The following is a 19565-nucleotide window of genomic DNA, read 5'->3' on the forward strand; positions in this document are numbered from 1 at the left end:
CGGTGTTGCAGGTAGGGGAAAAGCACTGTCTGTATGTTCCCTTTGTGGCCTGATATTTATGCTAATAGACTAGTGAATAAACTTGCCTCCCTGATCTGACTAGTGCAGCACCCAGCAGAGAGATTTTGTCATGCAAATAGTTGTAACGCAGAATGTGAAGATATTGCAGGCTGAGGGGGAATGTGTCTTGAGCAGATCCAATAGGTACAGAATAATGTCCTGTGACAACTTACACTGGCAAAGCCAGGTCAGTGTGGTGCAGGCATACATAAGAACTAAACAGGAAATTAACAGTTCCCCCTCCTCCCCTGCCCTGCAATTTATAAAGATTTGGTCATAATGCATTTTAAAAATGGAAAGTTTCATGCGGAAGCTGAGGACCACCAGAGTAAATGGGATACAGATCTGAGCAGTCAGGTAGTGCGGCAGAGCACACACTGTGCTGATGTAAAACTGTTTCTTTTTCTTAAGCAGTCTGTTTTGTGATTCCAGTCAGCGCAGTGCCGGCAGTAATGGAACCAGCCAGCCAAATCATGGTAGTGGTGCAAGCGGAGTGGTTCTAGAAATTTGCTACAAATTTCAAATTTCTACAAACCTTTGCTACAAATTCTCTCATTTTATCCTGGGATTATAACATTTAGGTGCAGGATGTGGGAGCAGAGAAGCTATTTTCAAAGAAAAAAACCCAAACAACCCTTTGTCTTTTTTAGAGCAGCACATTGTAGTCTAGCCTTGAATGCACGGCTCTACCGATCTAGGCAGCCAAGCCTAGTTCATATCCTGGCTGACTTTAAACATTAACCCTGTTTTTCAGAAAAGCTCCCATCTGGGCTTCTTTTTCTGCTCTATGTTACTCTTTTCACCATCTGCATTGTAATGATGGCAAATGCCAGGATTTCTTCATGGCATTTGTAAAGAGCTGGTTTTTAGAAGTATGAGCAAAACATTCAGTAGGATCCTAGAGTGTTACGGTGCTGACAGCGAGATCAGTCACAGAAAAGAAGGCAGACCTTGTGACTGCTGTTCGAAGTGTAGCAGAGGCGGGAGTTATTCCCACGTTTATCAGGCAGGTTCTGCCTGACCTGAGTTTCTGTGGATTTTTTTTTCTTCATTGCTATTGCAAAAGTATACCAATTAATTGCCAGGAAGCAATCTGTCCCCAGATAACTTCTTACCTCCCAAAAGGCATTATAACCAACGTTACTAAAGTTGCAGAATCAAACATGTAGAAGAGCCAAAGTCTCAGTTTCAGGGTTATCTGGACAACTTCAATTTTAACTTTGATTTTAAACCCCTATGCAAAGGGTAGTATTTCAGCAGGTAGTTAAAGACTCTAAGTTTAACATGTGCCCGCAGGCATCTTACTCCTGTGCATGAGTGTTTTACCAGAGAGAGACCTTGCAAAGAGGTGCCCATCCTGTGGGCATGTAGGGTAGTATCCATTTATGTGTCAGCCTGTGGCTGACAGGATCTGTCTTGCGAGTGGATATACGTCTCCAGTGGCATTGCTGGCAACGGATGTAGATTCTGTCTTGTGGTGGAGAGCTATGGTGTAGTTCCCTCTGTGCCTTCGTAAAACCCCGTGTGGCTGTTCTGACCATACTGCAGAAGGCATGATGTGTTGGAATTCATATGTCTGCATTTGTAGGGGCTGAAAATAAAGGTCAGTTGGATCCCAAGGAGGACTGGTGCCAGAGGCAATCCCATGCAAGCTTTACTCTAGCAAGCTCAGGTACTAGTCACTGTGTTGCTGCACCAAGGCTTCCTGAGTAGCTGGGTAGTTTGATTCAGGCTGTTACTGCCTCAGCTATATTCTACTACTACCAGCACTCTCCGTTTTAAATCTCACAGGAGCACGTCACTGTTCCTGTATATTGCAGTTGCAGGATTGCTGGGAGTGAGTGACTGCCGTGTAGACATACCCTGAGGCTGGCCAAAAATGCTGGCAACAGTCTGTACCCACCCTGAAGTTGCTAATTTTATTTTCTGCCATTTGTGTTGTAAATCTGTTGTGGAATGTCTCTCTCTGTTCCCAGGCTCCCTTTGGTTGTTCCCCTCCTCCCAGGTTTCATTCTTCTTCCACAGATAATTGCAAGCACATTTTCACAGTTAAGTTGCCCTTCTCTGTACAACTCTGAAAGGACATAATGGAACACTATTTCATCATGTATGTTTGTACAGCAGAATCGGTATGATCTAGTTGAAGCAATTCTTTAATAACATATTCTGGTTTTGAGAGAGAATAGCCTAAAATTTGAGGGGATGCTTCTTCCACGTTTGGTAACACATCGAGGGGTCTGTTTTAGACCAAAAAAAAGTTATTACATACCTAAGTAGCTTCATACTAGTAGCTCAGTAATAGCTTTCTGAAAAGTGTGTCTGAAGTTAGTCAAAAGAAAGCAGAGATCAAAGACAGGTATAGATCTAAACATATGTAAAAGAAAAAAAAGATCACTGGAGACCTCTGCAAGCATGGATGGTTTGACCTGAGGAAGAGGTGTAGTGATGGAGCACCACTAAACAGAAGGTGTGTTTGCCCAGCGTAATACAGTGCATGATGCCTGAGCAAGTTAATTTGAATCCCAGAAATAGAATATCCATTTTGTATTAACGTTGTCTGGGCAAGCTGCTTTTGCAATGACAATAGGATATCACGTAGAGAAAAGTCACATAAAGAAAATCACATACAGAAATCACATAGAGAAAAAGAAGATTGGGAAGGAGAAATGGAGAGGTTCAAGTAGTATCATGTGCCAGACTCTGGATAATAGGCCTGGTTTTGCGTGGGTTTTCTTAGTTTTATATAAAACTTGCAAGATACAGGTGCAGTTACTAAACCTGCTAATCCTAGCGTGGTGGTGGGGTACCTTCCCTTTATTGTGCGCTTCTTTTCTCACCCTTGTATCTTCCAAGTTTGATAGTTTATTTACAGTATTGGAGTGTAAGCACATTGGAACTGGGCGTGGGAATGTCCACCTCCCATTGCTTTCTGGACTCCTGTGGCAAGCATTAGTGTGGTTCTGGGCAAGGGTTTCTATGGTTTTACTCTACGCTTTGTGAAGGATTTCTGTGTAATCCCTAGTGAAACAACATTCTCTTGCAGTCCCTCTAATTTCTTTGTTTTTGAGCATCTTGTACAGCTTTACTTAACATAATAAAACTGCACCAAACAGGCAAATGACAGTCATTTAGAAACTCCCAGACAACACAATTTTTGTTTAATCAATAGCTTTGTGGCTTTGCCAGCTATGTCTTTCTTTTTGAAGGCTTATTCTGCTGAGTAAGCCAAGGCCACGTTAAATAGCTGGGCCATAATGATTTGGCAAATCTTGCATATGCTTCCTGCTACAAGGGTTCTGGTTTCATACTTCATTGGCTTTACTGGCAACAGCCTTGTGCATCCAGTGACCCAAAACATAGGGACAGTACAAGTCCCCATTGTGCAACCTCTACAGTACACACCAGTACTGGAAATATTAGGTTTGCAAGTGCCATTTACCAAATAATCTTTTGTTTTTACACAAGGGCAGCGATCTAGCTGAAATACTTACTTTTCCACCAGCAGTTGGGTTCCAATAGCCTGTAACCTATGCTGACTGCTTGGCCTGCTGAGTGCAACAGGTTCCAGGTGAAAATGACTGCAGAGCTGGGGAAAGTGATAAATCCCAGACTGTCACTTGGAAAAGCCTTCGGTAGTAACTCAGCAGCTGCAACACCAGTGGAAATGTTGTTGCCTCTAAAAATCTAGTTCCCTTTACTGTTATGTCAGTGGAAGCTACGCTGTAGTGGAATTAGGTTAGCTGCATTTTGGCCAACAGTTGTGTTGTGGAATAAAATTCAGCAAAAAGAGTTTACTAGACAAACGAAATAAACAGGCCTTCTTTGTTCTCACTGATCCCTCTCCGTTTGCAAAATCCTCCCTACATCAGATGCTGGGCCTCCTTCCATTGCTCGATCCAACTCAGCAGGGTTTTGTCATCTATGTCTTTCCTTGAACCCCAGTTTCCAAAAAAGAGAAGACTAATCCACAGTTTTCTCAGTTTTCTGCTTTTGTTCTTTTTTAAGTAAAACAAATCAAAGCAAAAGGAGTCTGATCATAATGGTTTGTTCTCACTTACTTGAAAATTTTCCTTCCTGCTGGGCTCTAATTAGCTTAGGCTGTTGAGCCTAAAAATGATTATTTTTTTACTATACCTTCTTTCTCTGCTCCAGAGTCTACTGAGACACTCCTTTTTATGCCAGGTCTTATCCACATATGGGACAGTTTGACCTTTCAGAAATTTCTGATGTCCACCCTCTGTTAGCTGACTCTCACCTGCCAGCGAGAGTCCAACGCCCGCCTGTCTTCTTCCACCTGCTGCCAGCTGGGCTCCCTTCCTACCACCCCACTGTTTGTCAGCATCACTCTGGAGATAGCTAATAAAGTGGCAGGTTTCTAATCTGGCTTTTGAAATATTCATTTTAATTATGCATGTTAAAGCTAGACAGAATAAAGAAATGCTCACTAGAAACAGTTTCCTTCTTAGTTTAGGTGATCTTTATACTTGGGAAAAGTATCGTTTCTTCAAAGTAAAAGCACAGCTTCCTTTCTTCCTCTCGCAAACACAACCGTTAGCACTTCTTGTCAGCTAGAGACCCTCTAAAGAGGTATCTTCTTATGAAGATAATAGACTTTTTTGTTTGCCTGTAATTTGTCTTCACATTAACATGATCATGCCAAAGTTATTCAAAGCCAGAGTATTTCTTTTCAAGTTGCTTTTTACTTTTTTCATGTGGCATTCTCAGACAATATGAAAGCAAACTTGGCTTCATTAACCTTGAGGTTTGTAGGCAACCAGGCACGCCCACTACCCAAAGAATTCCACTTCAGTATTGGTCTGAACATATCATTTCCAAATTGCTTTGATACCAAGCCACAATTTGCAATGTTCCTGTTTGTATCAAGTCTTTCCCTGCTGATCAAATGGGTGAGACTAACTAAGATAGTGTGCTGAGCTTTTAAATTGATTTATGAACAGCTAAGGCCAGATGGTTCTGGGATTATGAATTATTTTCCCAGCTGCACCATTATGAAAAATCCCAAGAGCTTAGGGAGCTGGAATATAGGAGGAGCATTACCAGAAACGAAATTTCCATAAGGATGGGGAGCACTTCTGAGTGATGGAAGTGGCTGTACAAGGATACCACTGAAAAGGCTGTGTCCTCGTCGCAAATGTCTTCAGCTGAACTATTGCAGACTGATCTGTTGCTATATTATAACTGCAACCAATAAAATTGGATCGTGCATTTCCTGTGCAACATTTTTTCTAGCCTTTTTTTTTTTTTTAATTCTTGCAAGTAAAGAGAGCATGCAGGTTTGTTACTGTCCACTACAGTCACCTTTCATTTTAGTGAATCAGTGTAAGAGGGTCACATAGGACAGATTTCTTCTTGCACTGAACCTGCAAGCCCACAGTGATTGGCAACATAGACCAAGACAGAAGAATAAAGGAAAGAGGCTGAAAAATATTTCTTTCTGTGAAAAGGACTTCGGTTGCTCTGGAAACCATAAAGCATGTATCCACTGGCTTGTCTGGGGACTCCAGAAGACTTGAGGCTGGTAGAATTATATATGTTACAGTTACTTCATAATTCTTTGTTTTTTGATGTTGGCCATCTCCTCGTTCCCACCTCCAGGAATGGAGAATTAATATCCCAGTGTGGAGAAGACAGCCAGCATTCCTGACTCCTACAGTGCATTTCCCAGGCTACCCCGCTTCCCTCAGTGCTTGGCAGTGGGTGGCTTCCTGATGGGGTAGAGTGTGGGACATTTGTGGTTACTTGTGTTGCACATATTTGGCACATATGCTCCGCTGTCTCTCCCTTCTCCTTGCGTTTTCTTTTAAGGGTGTCTTATGTTGCGTCTTTTCAGGTTTAACCCTCAGTCATTAATGTAGTTGACTGGAGACTTTCACTGGTTTCATGGGAGTTTCAGAAAGGCGCACTCAAGTGATTGCACGCAAGAGCTTCCCCTTAGGTTGCTAACACTTTGAATGACAGACCCGTCAGCCGTTCTTACTGAGCTTTTGTCTTTCTTCCCTAGTGGGTGGGAAATCCCACCCAGCTATCCCAGGGTTTTGTCCTTTTTTCATCCTACAATTTATATTCCCTTTTCATCTTCTGAGGAAACACATGTCACATTTTCTGAGGTCTCATTCTCACCCACTTCAGGCAGTGCTGAAAGCAAACAGCTTGTTACGCTTCAGCATGTTACTTCTGCGATGCACCAGGGTGCTTTCTGCATAAAAGGAGCTACAGATGGAGCAATGGAGCACAGCAGCCTCTGCTCACCAGAAAAGAGAAATGAGCAGTCTTTCTCGGCCCACCGCTGTTTCATTCAAAGTCACCGTGCTCCTTCTTCAACCATTCCCTGTTTTCTGAAACCAGACTGAAGCAAGTGAGAGAGCATTTTTTTATGTCCAAGAGGTGGATTAAATTTTCTGGAGGGCAAGGAAACAGCTTAGCACATACATTTGCATGGGGATGTTACCCTTTGGCCCTCGGAAAACTTTCTTCTTGCTTTAGGGTCATAGCTCAGCTCTGACCACGTCAAGGAGCCAGTGTCTCTTTGTGGATAGTTTGAGCGAAGTGATTGCCAGTAAAGCGTAACTGACACACATTTTTCAGTAAGTGTTTTTGATGTATCTATGTTTACCTCTTCAACAGGGATCAGACTGTTAGAGCAATCCTTGATTCTTACTGATGCTGTTGTGTCAGAAACCTGTTTCCTCTATGTGGTGTTGCCATGTGAAAGGGTTTAGAAGTGATGAGTGTCTGGGTGGATGACTCTCATGGAGATGGGGTAGTGCTCTAGGAATGTAAAGGGGCCAGGAATCTACATGCTGTGTGATGTTAGGGCACATAGGGTCAAAAAAGAAAGACTGGAATGGAAGCCATTGTGAGCTCTCACGAACACAAAAGACAGTGAAATTGTTACTGTAAGCATAAGTGTGCTGAGCTCCTGATCCTGTTAGGAGGGCAGAGAAGGAGCATTTTTAGCCCTGGGCTGTCATTCCCATGTGATGTTGGGCAGTGGGCATGTGATTGGATTCGTTGTATGAGCCTTTCTCGCGTCTCTATTGCCTACGTAGGTTCAGGTGAATCCCTTCTGCATCAGCATGATAAGACAGGACCACTATGGCCCCTTTTGAGTCGCTGTGCAGTAGGGGAGTGGGCTGTTAGAGCCATTACATGCTCACCGCTGAAAACTGGGTGTTGTACTTTACTTTGCATCTTCAATAGTCTTCCTTCAGAGTGACGGGGATTCTGAACAGGACAGGCCTGTGCTGAGAGAGTTGGTACTGAATGGTTTACACTATGCTGTGTAATCACAATCCTTTCTGATTCTGAATACATACTGCTGGAGCTACTCTGGTTGACAGCTCTCATGTTTAGAGATTTATGTTAGATACTACATGGGACTTGGAAAGGAGTGGGCATTAAGATCAGAAAGAAGAAGGATGTTATCTTGAGGTAACAATACCTCTTCATTGTGGAGTTCCCACCAAGTTTATTTGTGCATATATTGATCAACTTCAGCTTTTTCTAGGACTCAGTGTTTGGTGCAGCACTCCTTTTTCTCCTAAATGGTACACTAACCTCTGCATTCTCAGAACCTGCTGATTCTTACCAGAAACACTGTGAAGCTTTTTCAGGAAAAGGTTGCTATGCTAGGCCTGCATCTTACAAATTAGATGCAGTGGAGGCAGGCCATTGGAACGGTAAGTGTTCAGTTGCATTGCAACTGGATTCCTGCATCTTACCAAAAGTCTTGGAACACATCAGGCGCTGCCTGCCCTGCTGTGAATCAGCCACTCTGCAAAAGAGACAAGGATTCTCAAGAGAGAAGTGCATGAGCAAATATCCACTGGCAAAAGTAGTCAATAGTATGAGCATGTGATGCTATTGCTGGGAGAAGATCATAAGATGATTCACCCTGTTCTTCATGGCCCTGGTCTAACTTCCATCAAACCATATAAAAGGAGTGTCATTGATGTCAGTGAGGTTTGGCCCGCTCTGTTACAGGTATCTAGGACGACATGGGCAGCAAGCTTTTAGATGAAATGTTTGAGCAAGTAAAAAGCCACACTGCCTGTTCCTGCCATGTAGTCTCTCATGTGTGCTATCTGTCCCTTGCGGCACAAGCTCATAGTTGCTGCCTTCCAGATTCCATGGCAAAAGAACTAATTCTTTTTAAATGAAAACCATATCATAAAGGGCTGGATCTGTCATGCAGCTGAATAAACCACAGCTTTCCACCCTGTTATTCACTATAGGCGTTTGTGTGTTCTCACTTGCTGTTGTTGACTTCTTGGCTGTTTGATGAGTAGATAACCATATAAAATATCTGGTTGCTTCATTATTGGAGAGTGACATAAACTTGGTTATGAAAGCAAGAGTCCAGTAGTCATGGTTCCCTTTAAATGCTGTCTCTTCTGATAAAAAAACACCAACACCAATAGCTCAGCAGCCCCCTGTTCTAGATAACATTACATACACAATGACCGTCTTTGATTACTTCAGATGCTTTAAGTAGGATCATCTCCCTCTCTTCATCACAGCTTCCCAAAGTACCGCCTGACAGCTTCTGAAATAGTCGAGTTATATTTAAGCGACTGTTTACATGTTTGAAAAGCACAAGGTGAAAAAGCCTGTTTTCCATTAAACCAACAGTCTTAGTGACCGTTGTTTTTGTAAGAATGTTATGCAAGCTGTTTCATTGCCTCCTGCCCAGCTCAGCTCACCTCAGCATGTTTTCCCCAGCATGTGTTAGTTTGCCCTCCATCCAAGCCTCACTTGGACTCCCTTCTGACCCCTCTGGCTGTCTCTGCCTCCCTTCGGTTGCTTTGCAGATGCAAACTTTCCTAGGTCGCTCTCTTAAACTTACTGTCCTCATTTTGCACTGCAGTTCCTATTATAATTCCAGCTCTAATGAGCAACGCCATTTCACTTCTGCCTCTCTTATGCCTTTATTCTCAACTGGTTGGAAGCCTTATAACTTGTAAGATATCAGCGTTTTATATTGAAATGTTAAACATGTTGAACCAGTTCAGAAGTAGGCATCTTTCCAGTGATGCAGCTTCAGTTTCAAATGTTAATAAAAATTCTTTACATTGAACTCGATTTGGGACTGGATGGGGCTTGGGACTCACGGGCTTGATTATGTGATATACTGTCTCCCACTTCTAAGTTGCTGGTTCAAATCCAGCCCAAGTCAGTAGCTTCTGAGAACTGTTGATGTACGTTCTCTGCTTAGTGACCTATATTGATTTGAGTTTAATGGCCGTGTTTAATGTTCTCAGCTGTCAGCCACACACCCTGTATAACCTCCTTTCATACCAGCATCCTCCTTTGTGGTTGAAATTGGATGGACTATAGAGATGGGATTCCCTTCTCAACCATTCAGGGAGACCCGACAGGAAGTGGGAAGGAGGAGGAATTTTTTCCTTCAGTTATATTCTTCGTATAGATAAACAGGTGGCATTTGTGCCCACACCATGTCTAAATAGCAGCTTTCATGGGGCACAGTCATCCTGCCCACACTGAAATGACAGAGAGGATAAATTACAGCTCCCCTGTCCCTTCCCTCTCACACTATGCAAAGATGTTGACCAGTCTGCCCTCCCTTTGCATTTATATTTCTCCAGTGGGGTTTAGAAATAAATGTTGTGCTTAATTCTGGCTCCGCAGTTAATGCTAGATTACCTCTGGGTGAGTGTGGCAAGCTGGGTCACAGGGAATGACTCCTCCCTTATGCTTTTTTGAGAAGGTCAGTAGTGACCTATCCTGCTGTGACATGCAACTCCTGGTACTGCATATAGCTCTCAACAATTCACTGTTGCCTTGCAGAAACGGAGCCATTTAGAGAACATCTGCAGGCTGAGAGCCTCCTATTATAAACACAGGTAGAGAAAACCTGCTTCCCAGCAGAAAAAGATCAGCCAAGTATGTAAATACCTTAGCGGCTCCACTGAGCTTTTCATTTGGGGTGAGAAAGCGCTGCCTTCACCTGTCCCTCTCTGTATTTGGGACATTGCTGTCGCATGCCCTTTGCTCAGTTCTTTGAGTCCATGTTGGTCTGCAGGGCAAGTGGCCCCAAGGAGCTCTTCCTTTTTAATGTCTTGCTGAGCTTACACGTTGCAGCTCTTTGTGAGTTGGTACTTCAGGAAAAGAAAGACTCTCCCTTGGATTTCTCTGTCTGTAGACGTGAGAGACAGACCACTGTCCTCATTTCCTTTTTGGTAGCTGGACAGCTTCGCTGTTCTTTGGAGAAATGGTGACTTTGAGGTTAGTGCCAATTGTGTGGAGAGCAATCAATCGTGTGTTGTGCAGAAGTTTTAATAAGCAGCTGGGGTGACAGCCAGGTCATCTTGGGTAGCCTTGCTAGTCCTAAGTGTTACTTGTTTCTGAAGTGAACCAGGGTTTGACTCACCCGCGATCATTTGCGGACAAATGGAATGATTTGGCTTTCACAGAGGGACTATGGAGAAGTTCTTCTTAACAGACACCTGAAGTGCTTATTTGAAACAGGGGGTTGTAGAAACTCCTGGTGTTTCCAGTCCTGGGTGTGGTTTTTTCAGGCTTCTCTTCATAATTTTTTCTTGCACGTGCCACCCTCTTTTTGCCTTTTTCTGGAGAAAAGCCGTTCTTTTTCTCCTGGTGGTATTTTCTATCAAACTTGCCTCTTGCCCCTACTTCATCATCTCCCTCCACCAGAAGGGGAGTGCACGATAACAATCCTGGGGATTTCTCAAGTCGTGTATTACCAGCCACAGTTACAGCTGTTGAAAAAATTTAAAACATCCCCTAAATCAGTTTCCCCCAGCCCTTGGTGTTATTCTTAAACTCAGATTTGGGGCTTTTAATAGGAAAACTACGGAGAGTCATCGTGGTTCTGATGAAGATTTGTATACGTGACCTTAAGAACTTGGAGGTGCAGCGCACAGTGCATTGAAGGCAGTAGGAGGCTTTCCACAGGCTTTGGTGCGCTTTGGCTCAGGCTTTTAAAGAATAACAGGAAACATTGGAAAACGCACCAAGGGTAAACAGAGCAGTTTAGTTACATTAACTGTCTAGAGGAGAAGCCCCACTAGTGACTGAAACAAACAAAGCAAGTGCATTTATTTAGCATTTCTGTGGGAAAACAAACGGCTGTTAATTGTATTTAGCTAAAAAGGGTTCCACAAGAAATTGGCTGGCTCGGGCACAGAGTGTAATTCTGGCGTCCTGACCCAGTTCTGATTGCTGCATAGACTCTGATGGAGAACAGTGTCCTGGAAAGGAGCACAGACTTCAGAGAGGTCAGGGCTTTGAGAGACTGCATACTATATTTTATTCATAGCAATACTACTTTAAAGTCTCTTTTTACAAAAAAAAAAAAAAAAAATCAGCATCAAAGAGATCTGTTATTGTTGCCTCCCTGGGACTCCTGATAAAATTTGTCTTGCTGTGATTATGTTAACGGTCAGAACTCAAACTGGTCGGTCAGCTTGTATCTGGGCTCAAATATGATGAGCAACAATAAATATGCTGCAGGACTCCTTCAGTGACGCCTTAGTGTCTTTGACTGATAACTAATGCATTATTTATATTAGAAAAGAAGCTGGAGTGTGAAACCAGTGTCCCATTGTGCCTACTCTGAATAAACACAGAATGAAAGGGGTTTAAGGGCTGATAGTCTAAGCTGTTCTTGCTTGCCTTTGTGGAATCTCATTGTCTTCAGGAGGAGAATGTGATGAACCAAAGGCTGAAATCTACCCTGTGCTTTGAATGGAGCTAGTGACTGGTAGTAACAGCACAAAGTGAAATCAAGTAGTGCTCATCTGTAATGGCTCTGCTGGCTTTGTGGTGTAAAAGATAACATGTAGCATGTGTTTACTGCTCCTGATAAAATGGATAGTCGGGACTCAGAGAGCAGTGAGGACAGTGGGTTTGCAGGGTAACATAGTGCCATTTTGACAGTCCTGCTTCTAATCTAAGAGCCATTCTTATCGGCTCTTTTTTCAAGATCTGTTCATGTAAGAATAGAACTCCTTCCCATGGCAGAATATTTCAAGAGACTGATTATCTGCTGCTAATTCCATGTGAACTTCTGAATAGCAGGTAAGATTAGATGATCACAAAGAAAATGCAAAGTACTGAATCAGCGCTTGCATTGCTGTTTAGTACAAACACATAGTGCTCTGTCCGATTTATTTCTGTTAAAAGGAAGGGGACTATTCATTAGTGAAAAGAATCAGCATGGCATTACGTTTACTATGTGTTTAGGAAAAACTGATCCCTTTGATGTAGCTGGAGACCCTTGAACTTCAGAAAAGAATGTGTTAGCATGCTAGGGTATGCCTTAGTCCTGCAGGTCATTTAATCCTTTCCTCAAGTGAGTCATTGTAAGGTAAAGTAGATGCTGGGAAAAGTTCTGTACTGCCAATTAAAACAGGCTCTAAAGGTGTTGCTAGTTTCGTTCTACCGGAAACCCATCACAGAGAGGCCAGTAGAGGTTGCCTATGTACCTTGAGGCCAGATCCCAAGCTAATATAAAATGGCATGGTTCTTTTGACTTAGCAGAGCTCCTTTGCTTTATACCAATAGCTCAGGCTCAATTCCTTTATGCTTACGACTATTTAAAGAATTTCTATTAAAAAATCAGGAACAATTCAGAAAGGTGTCAATTTCCACACATGTAAGAATTGAATGAATTTCAGAAGAAACCTGTAAATAACTCTGAGATGCGAGTTCTGACTCAGTCTTTATAGAGAGTACATTCTGTCTGCCTCAAACAGCCCTGCAAAATCAAAGCTGAGTAATGAATGTTAACCTAAGCGTTTCTCCTAGGCAGACATCTTTCGTGAGGTTAACATGAAGTTAAGGACAGAAATGTACTAATTGGTAACCATTGCCCTTGTTGTTTGCCAACAAAAAAATTCCACTTTCAAGAAATTTAACAAAGAATCAATTAAGTGAATGAGAAAGCTAAGGTATTTCTTAATTAACAGCTCTAGACCAAACACTAGTCTTTTGTGGAAGAGAGAAAATCAGGGAGCTTAAAACACTTGGAAAGTCAGGAAGATGGTTGTTTTCACCCTTTTCAAGTAGAGCAGCTGAGGTGCCAACCAGGAGGCCATTCAGGAAGCTGCCAGAATGGGAGGGCTGCCAAGTCCCATCCCACAGAAGTCCTGACAGAGTAGGAGCCTGAAGGACCCAACTTTTGAATCTCGGCACTGTGGCAGTCACAAAACAGGCAAGCTGGAAGAAACGGTGGAAGCCTGCCTCGTTTCCATTAGAAAAGTTAACACGATAGCTGCATGCCCACAGCCTTCTCAACTGGCATTTTTGGGAAAATTTTCCTCTGGAAGATTTCCAGCAAGCTTACGTACCTTGCTTCATGGCACTTAGCTCTTCCTTTCCTGACTTTAGGAATATGAACTTTAGATGGGCTTATTTGCATTGGAGGAATACTGCTGGAACTTTCTTCCTAGCATGTGAAGAGGTTTCTCCGCGTGTAGAAACAACATGGGTAAAATATTTGGAGTGAAATCCAGGCTCCATTGAAGTCAATGGCAAAACTCCCATTCACTTCAGTGGAGTAGGAATTTCACTCTTTACTGTTTTGAAGTTAGAGTTACTAATAGACTGTTAAATTATTCCTGCGTGCATCAAACAAAATGTGCTTGATTTTAATGTTTCTGCTGTGTTCAAAACCCGCAAATGTTTAAAAACAAGAATAACTAGGGACTTCTGAGTCTAAAAATTATGTTAAATGTAGTTTTGCTAGAAATAATAATGTCCCTGGAGATAAACCTAAAATAATAGACTCCACCATACAATCTTCACTTTAAACTAAAAATAGCATAGATGGTGGTTTAATCTAAGCCATAATTATCAAACTGCTGAAGCTGGTTTTGGTTCGTTGCAACTAGAAATGTATGTCGTGTTTAGTCTTTGAACAGTTGAGTCCCAAAACTGGAGAGAAGCAAAGCCAAGAGCATAGTCAGAAAGCAAACAGGAGCCTCTGATTTGTAGAGAAATAGCATGGATTAAAGAGTGCAACACCGTATTTAAAAGGACTGCTCCTGGCTTGCTCAGTCCAGCCAGCTGAAGACCTAGTGAGTTCCTATTGATTTGTGTTTTCAGCCCCAGATTTGTGATTATTATTTTGCTAGAAAGTGACATTGGCCATACAAGGCATCTTTTGTCTGACAGGCATTTTCCATTTCATGTTGGAATCGAAGGAAGTGTGTTAATGGTTCAAAATGTTATTATTCCATAAGATTAAAAAATGGTTTTAATGATCATTTCAAAGTAGGACGGGAAATCCTTAACTCACTTTTGCTGCCAGGCAGCATGGTACGATGGACTGAGTGTAGGACTGCCAGTCAGGACTTCTGGCATTTCACTGATGTAGCAGGTGAACTTTGTCACATCAGTTATCCCTTCTTTGCCACCATGAAGGCAGTTCACAAAGGCTTAACCTCCAGCAGAGGAGTATCGCCTTCCTATAGTGGCAACAGAGATTTATTCTGAACTGTAGCAGCCCAATGGTAGAGATTCCAATAATGATAGAAGGGTCCTGAGTGGGAAATTGGATGGAGGTTGAAGTAATACTTTTCTATTTCTGAATACTTTTTGAAATCCTCATTGAATGTGTTTGAATTCCTCCATGTATGTTTATACTATACAATCAGCTGTTTGTTTAGGTGGTTTGTTTTGCTGAGTAGGTCACATTCTGTTCTTGCTGAGACTGTCATGGGACAGTCTTGGTGCTTGTTTGGACAGTGCTTGCAGAAATGAAGGCTTGATTTCTGCCTTAGGCTCCTATCTGAACATTGCTGTTATAGACTCATAGTCTTAATTTAGGTTGGAAAGGCCACTGAAGGCCATCTGGTCCAACCCACCACTCAAAGAAGGATCAGCTTCAAAGTTAGATGAGACAGAGATTGTACAATACCACAAATTTAGAGAAATGTTTTTCCTAACGGTAGAGTTATTCCAAATTCACACTGACACAACAACAAAATTGGCCCATCTCTAGTATTACTTTGTTGACCGTTCCCTTAGTATGATTATAGGGACCATATCCACTAGATTTGGGAAAGCAATCCATCATTTTCAATAAATACTAGCTTTGATATTCTGGCAGATACTCTTCGGCTGTGCTACATCACTTCTCCAGGTTCACCTCTTGTGAGTCCTCCAATAGTTACATTTCCTGGCAGGAAAGTCCGTAAGATGCACATTTAAGAGTTTCAAACACACAAATACTAAAACCTTTGTGAAGTTAAGGCAATGGAGAAATTAAAGGAACCTATCGTTTATTCATGGAAGAGGCGCCCAGAGCAGCAGGTGAATGATTTTGTGTTATATGTGCAGCCTGTTTTTGACTTGTTAATTGATAAGACAGTCATTACTAAGTCCAATGGGAAATAAGAAAGCCACATTGTAACTTGATAGCTTTTTTGTCTTGTTTTGTTTTAATCAAACAGCATGGGAATGAGCCATGATGATGATCATCAACCCTGCGCAGGGAGGTCTCATATTATGTCTGGAGAATGGGTGAAGGGCAGGAATCCAAGTGACCTTTCCTGGTCTTCATGCAGCCGCGATGACCTCGAAAACTTCCTAAAGTAAGGATTGTGCTGATTATCAAAAATCCTATCAGGCAGGAATCCAACGTGTTATTTGAAAGTGAAAGTCTAAACAATTTTCCTCCAAAAAAACGAGTGTCTGCATGTGTCATTAGGGTGTGCAAGTTTGAATCTGTCTCCATTACAGTAGCTCCCTTGAAACTGGGGTTTGCAGAGAGGTAGAAGAATTATGTGCAGTTGTCAATGTACTGGTAGCTTCTTAAAAACTAGCCCAGATCACCTTCATTTTACAAAAAATGCCCTTCCGGTTTGCAGTAACAAAAATCTGTGTGTAGGTTGCCTTAAAAAGTTTCTGCTGCCAGTTTTGTGCCATGGCTTTTACTGTCATTCTTGTTATTAAATAGCTTTTATCTTATGGAAACTTTACTTTGCCTGGAGGTAATTCTGATGTGTTTTCTCACTCCTCAGTGAGCATTGGTCTTAAACAGTTCACTATAAACTTCTTTCCCACTGCATCCATATTTCAGTTCATCATATTCAACAGTTCAGGAAGGATTTCTGCCCTCCTGCTTGTTAACTCTCGTGTACTATAGTAAACACTCAAATTGTCTGAACTCTGTAACTGTGGTTGTAAACCTACAGTGCAGCTCTCTAACAAACAGCGTCTGGCACAGTGTCCAGTGCTTTTGTTTCTGGAAATGGGTTCAGCATGGAAAATTCCCCACTCTGGGGATTAGAGATGGGAGAGAAAGGAAAATAATAAATGAAATTGGGATATCTGCTGTTACATTAAAGGCATGAGGTTGAAAAAGAAGTTGCATCTGAACTCACTCTGGACCCTGATAAAGGCGAGATGACAAAGTGATATTCCAGTTTGTAAAAGATTGTTGTGAAGGCAAAGGGCAAAATCTTTCCTTTATGTCTGTGATGCATAAGAAAAGAAGTCAAGGGCTTAAAATTCAGCTAGGGGGATTCAGGTGGGACGTGATAGAAGACTTTCTAGCTCTCATTGTAAGGCTTGTGAAGCTTTGGACTATGTATCCTGAGGGCAGAATTGAATCTCCATCAGATTTTTAGGAACAGTTTAGACAAATGTTTAACCCAGAATGATGTGAATATAGCCTTGAGGCCTGGGGCCAGGGATGAGTTCCCAAGGACCTTTCTATCCATAGTTTTCAATGATTTAGAAGGGTTCCAGATATACACTGGGAAAAGTCACCACTGTTTCACATGAGGTCACCAGATTCCCTGTTAAGGAGAGGACAACGGCTTCTCTACAGCAGTGATCTAACACTCCAGTTCAAAGGTGCTTTCCCTTAAAGGCATATTTAATTCTTACACTCCACAGGTCCAAGGTCAGCACCTGTTTGCTGGTAACAGACCCCCGAAGCCAATACGCGGTGCGGCTCCCTCACAAGCTGCCTGGAATGCACTACAGTGCCGATGAACAGTGCCAGATACTTTTTGGGACCAATGCTACATTCTGTAAGAATATGGAGGTAAGAGCTCATGGGGTGTACCTGGAAACAAGGTGGGAAGTGGAAATAAAGCTGTCAAGCACTGGAGAAGAACAGGATTCTGTACTTTCCTCAGAACTACTTAATGGGATTTTCAGCGTGTTCAGCACTGCTGATACAAAGTCAGTAGTCAAACGCCCATTGACCTTCACGTCAACAGCACATTCTTATGCAGTCCTCCTCCTTTTCCCACGCTGGTCTTGTTAATCTCCTAGAGCAGACCCAGAAAAACTTTTGTTTGTACTTGGTCTTAATTTAGGAGCAGTTCCCTTTTGACACTGTTTTGCTGAAGTATTCAGTAGAGATTGGTTTGATGGCAGTTCAGCTGAGGTGAAAGTCTCTCGTCACAAGAGTGCTTGCCTACTTCCACAGTCAGATTAGATGACTGGATCTTTCAGTAGACCTCACCTTCAGACTGCTACAATGTTCTTAGGAGCTGACTTTCAACTCTGTGCCAAGGAATTATTAATGACTACTTGTTTGATAAGGCCATTTAGAGATTTGTGCAGAATTAGGCCTCTTCCTATGTGTTTTCTAAGCAACGTGATGTTTAGCCAGGATTTGAGTGCAACATGACTTATATCACATGGTTGGTTGGCAAAAAGGAAATACTGATTTTTGATGGCTCTAGAAGTAAGTCGTATTTGAGATGAGGCTGTCTGACTTGTCCTCTGGAATTTAGACAGGTAAACTTTTCCTAAGGTCTTGCACATAATTAGATGTCTTCCTTCTGACCAGAGGCCATCTGCATCCCACTTCAGATAGGGAAATACTTACTTCCAGTGTCGCCTCAGAGATATTCAGAAGAAAGTCATGAAGCACTGTGTCCTGTCACCAGCACCGGCTGGCAGCACTCTGTCCGATATAGACAAGCGTGAAGCAGTCAGGTTTCGTGCTGTCATTAACTAGCCATTTGTATTTTTAGATGTCTCTTATTCCCATTCTGAACAATCTTGGGATCTTAAATCAGTGTTAATAAAGAAAATAATAATCAGTGATAACTGAGGTTTCTAAGTGCCAAATTACTAAAACTGTTGAACACATGCAAGTCCTGGGAACATGTTCTTAGTTTCACATTTGCTGTTTTATTTATTTTGGATTTGGAAACTAGCTAGTATAAAACAATAAGAAAAGAATCTGGGTAGGTTGTATTTTCCAGCTCCATCAAGAAAATGCAGACCACCAGGACTACTGTACTGGAAGCAAAGTGCTAGAAAGTGTTAGTTAGGTATGTAAAGAAAACCCCAGATCTACCCAGGATGATTCAAGTTCGTCCACTTGTGTGGGTGTCACCCAGCTTGACTGGTGTTGGAATAGATATTTGCTATTTCCCCTGTTGTGATAAAAAAAACATTCTGTTTCTGGATAGTCCAGTGCCTAATGAGAATGTCAGCCTGTTGGTAGGTGGTCAGCATTTCTCATGCAGAAATTGCATGTCCAGTCTGGAATTGCTTCAGGGACAAGTTGCTTGCCAGAATAACAAGCCAAGAAGCACTGTTGTTCTCTGTAAGATAGAGGCAGCAGGTGTTTGTGTCTCCCAAAATTTTTCACCAGTCTTATGATTTGACATCTTTACAACACAATGAAAACTCTGCTTTTTCCCTTCATCACTCCTTTAGTATATCTCAAAGAAAAGCATATTTTGTAAGGACTTTAGTACTTTCTAATGAAAAGTCTTGTAGAACTTCAGCAAATTAAAAACAATTTGCAATCACTTATTTAGAAATATTTTTCTGTTACAGACATGCGTTAAGAATTAGTATTCACACTGTGAAGCTTTGGATCAGTTATGTCACATCCCATTAATTCCAGTAAATATTTGCATGCTGTTATGCTACTCTGAATTGCTATTTGAAGGCTGTGGAAGGAAATTCTTTAGAGGAAATGATCAGCTGCAATTTTTAAACCTTCAAAGTTTTTGTTCTTTTCACCTTTGTGTTTCTCATGCTTCATCTGCAGAATACTTGTATCATAAGTCTCAAAGCTGTCTACAAAAATATGAACCAAAAAAAAATTGGCACTAGTCATTGGCATTAGCTGTAGAAATTATTGGCAAATATAGCTGTCTCCTCTTTTAGCCAATGGTAATGTGGTATTTTTAATTCAATAAAGTATTAAAAAAATCCAAATGTAAAAGTAATAAACATTTGACAGTAAATATTTGTTACAAAAAGGAAATAAACTTCAGGAAATGAGCCTGCTCAATCTTTATATGATTACATATGTCTACTGTCTATTTTCTTATTTAATAAAAGAGTTATATTATAACATTTCATTGGAGGTAGTCGAGCTACATAATTATATCAGGCAAACTAGAGGACCTATATTCAAAAATGCCATATAATCTGATTGTAGAGTGAATTTCAGAGATCAGATGAATCCAAAATTTTGACATTTTTGAGACACTGCAGAAACATTCTTTGCAGTA

General features: G+C 41.7%; 1 protein-coding gene across 1 annotated transcript in view; it reads left to right on the forward strand.

The window, feature by feature from the left end:
* The window catches only part of ADAMTS17 (ADAM metallopeptidase with thrombospondin type 1 motif, 17), a 180100-nt gene that overhangs the window by 68520 nt on the left and 92015 nt on the right, over positions 1–19565 (forward strand). Inside the window, exons 7-8 of the mRNA XM_009887027.1 lie at positions 15519–15659; positions 16969–17119. Coding sequence (XP_009885329.1) covers positions 15519–15659; positions 16969–17119 — 292 coding nt within the window. The remainder of the gene's footprint in view (positions 1–15518; positions 15660–16968; positions 17120–19565) is intronic.

The sequence above is a fragment of the Charadrius vociferus genome, unplaced genomic scaffold, assembly GCF_000708025.1.
Source record: "Charadrius vociferus isolate BGI_N301 unplaced genomic scaffold, ASM70802v2 scaffold190, whole genome shotgun sequence".
Lineage (NCBI taxonomy): Eukaryota > Metazoa > Chordata > Aves > Charadriiformes > Charadriidae > Charadrius > Charadrius vociferus.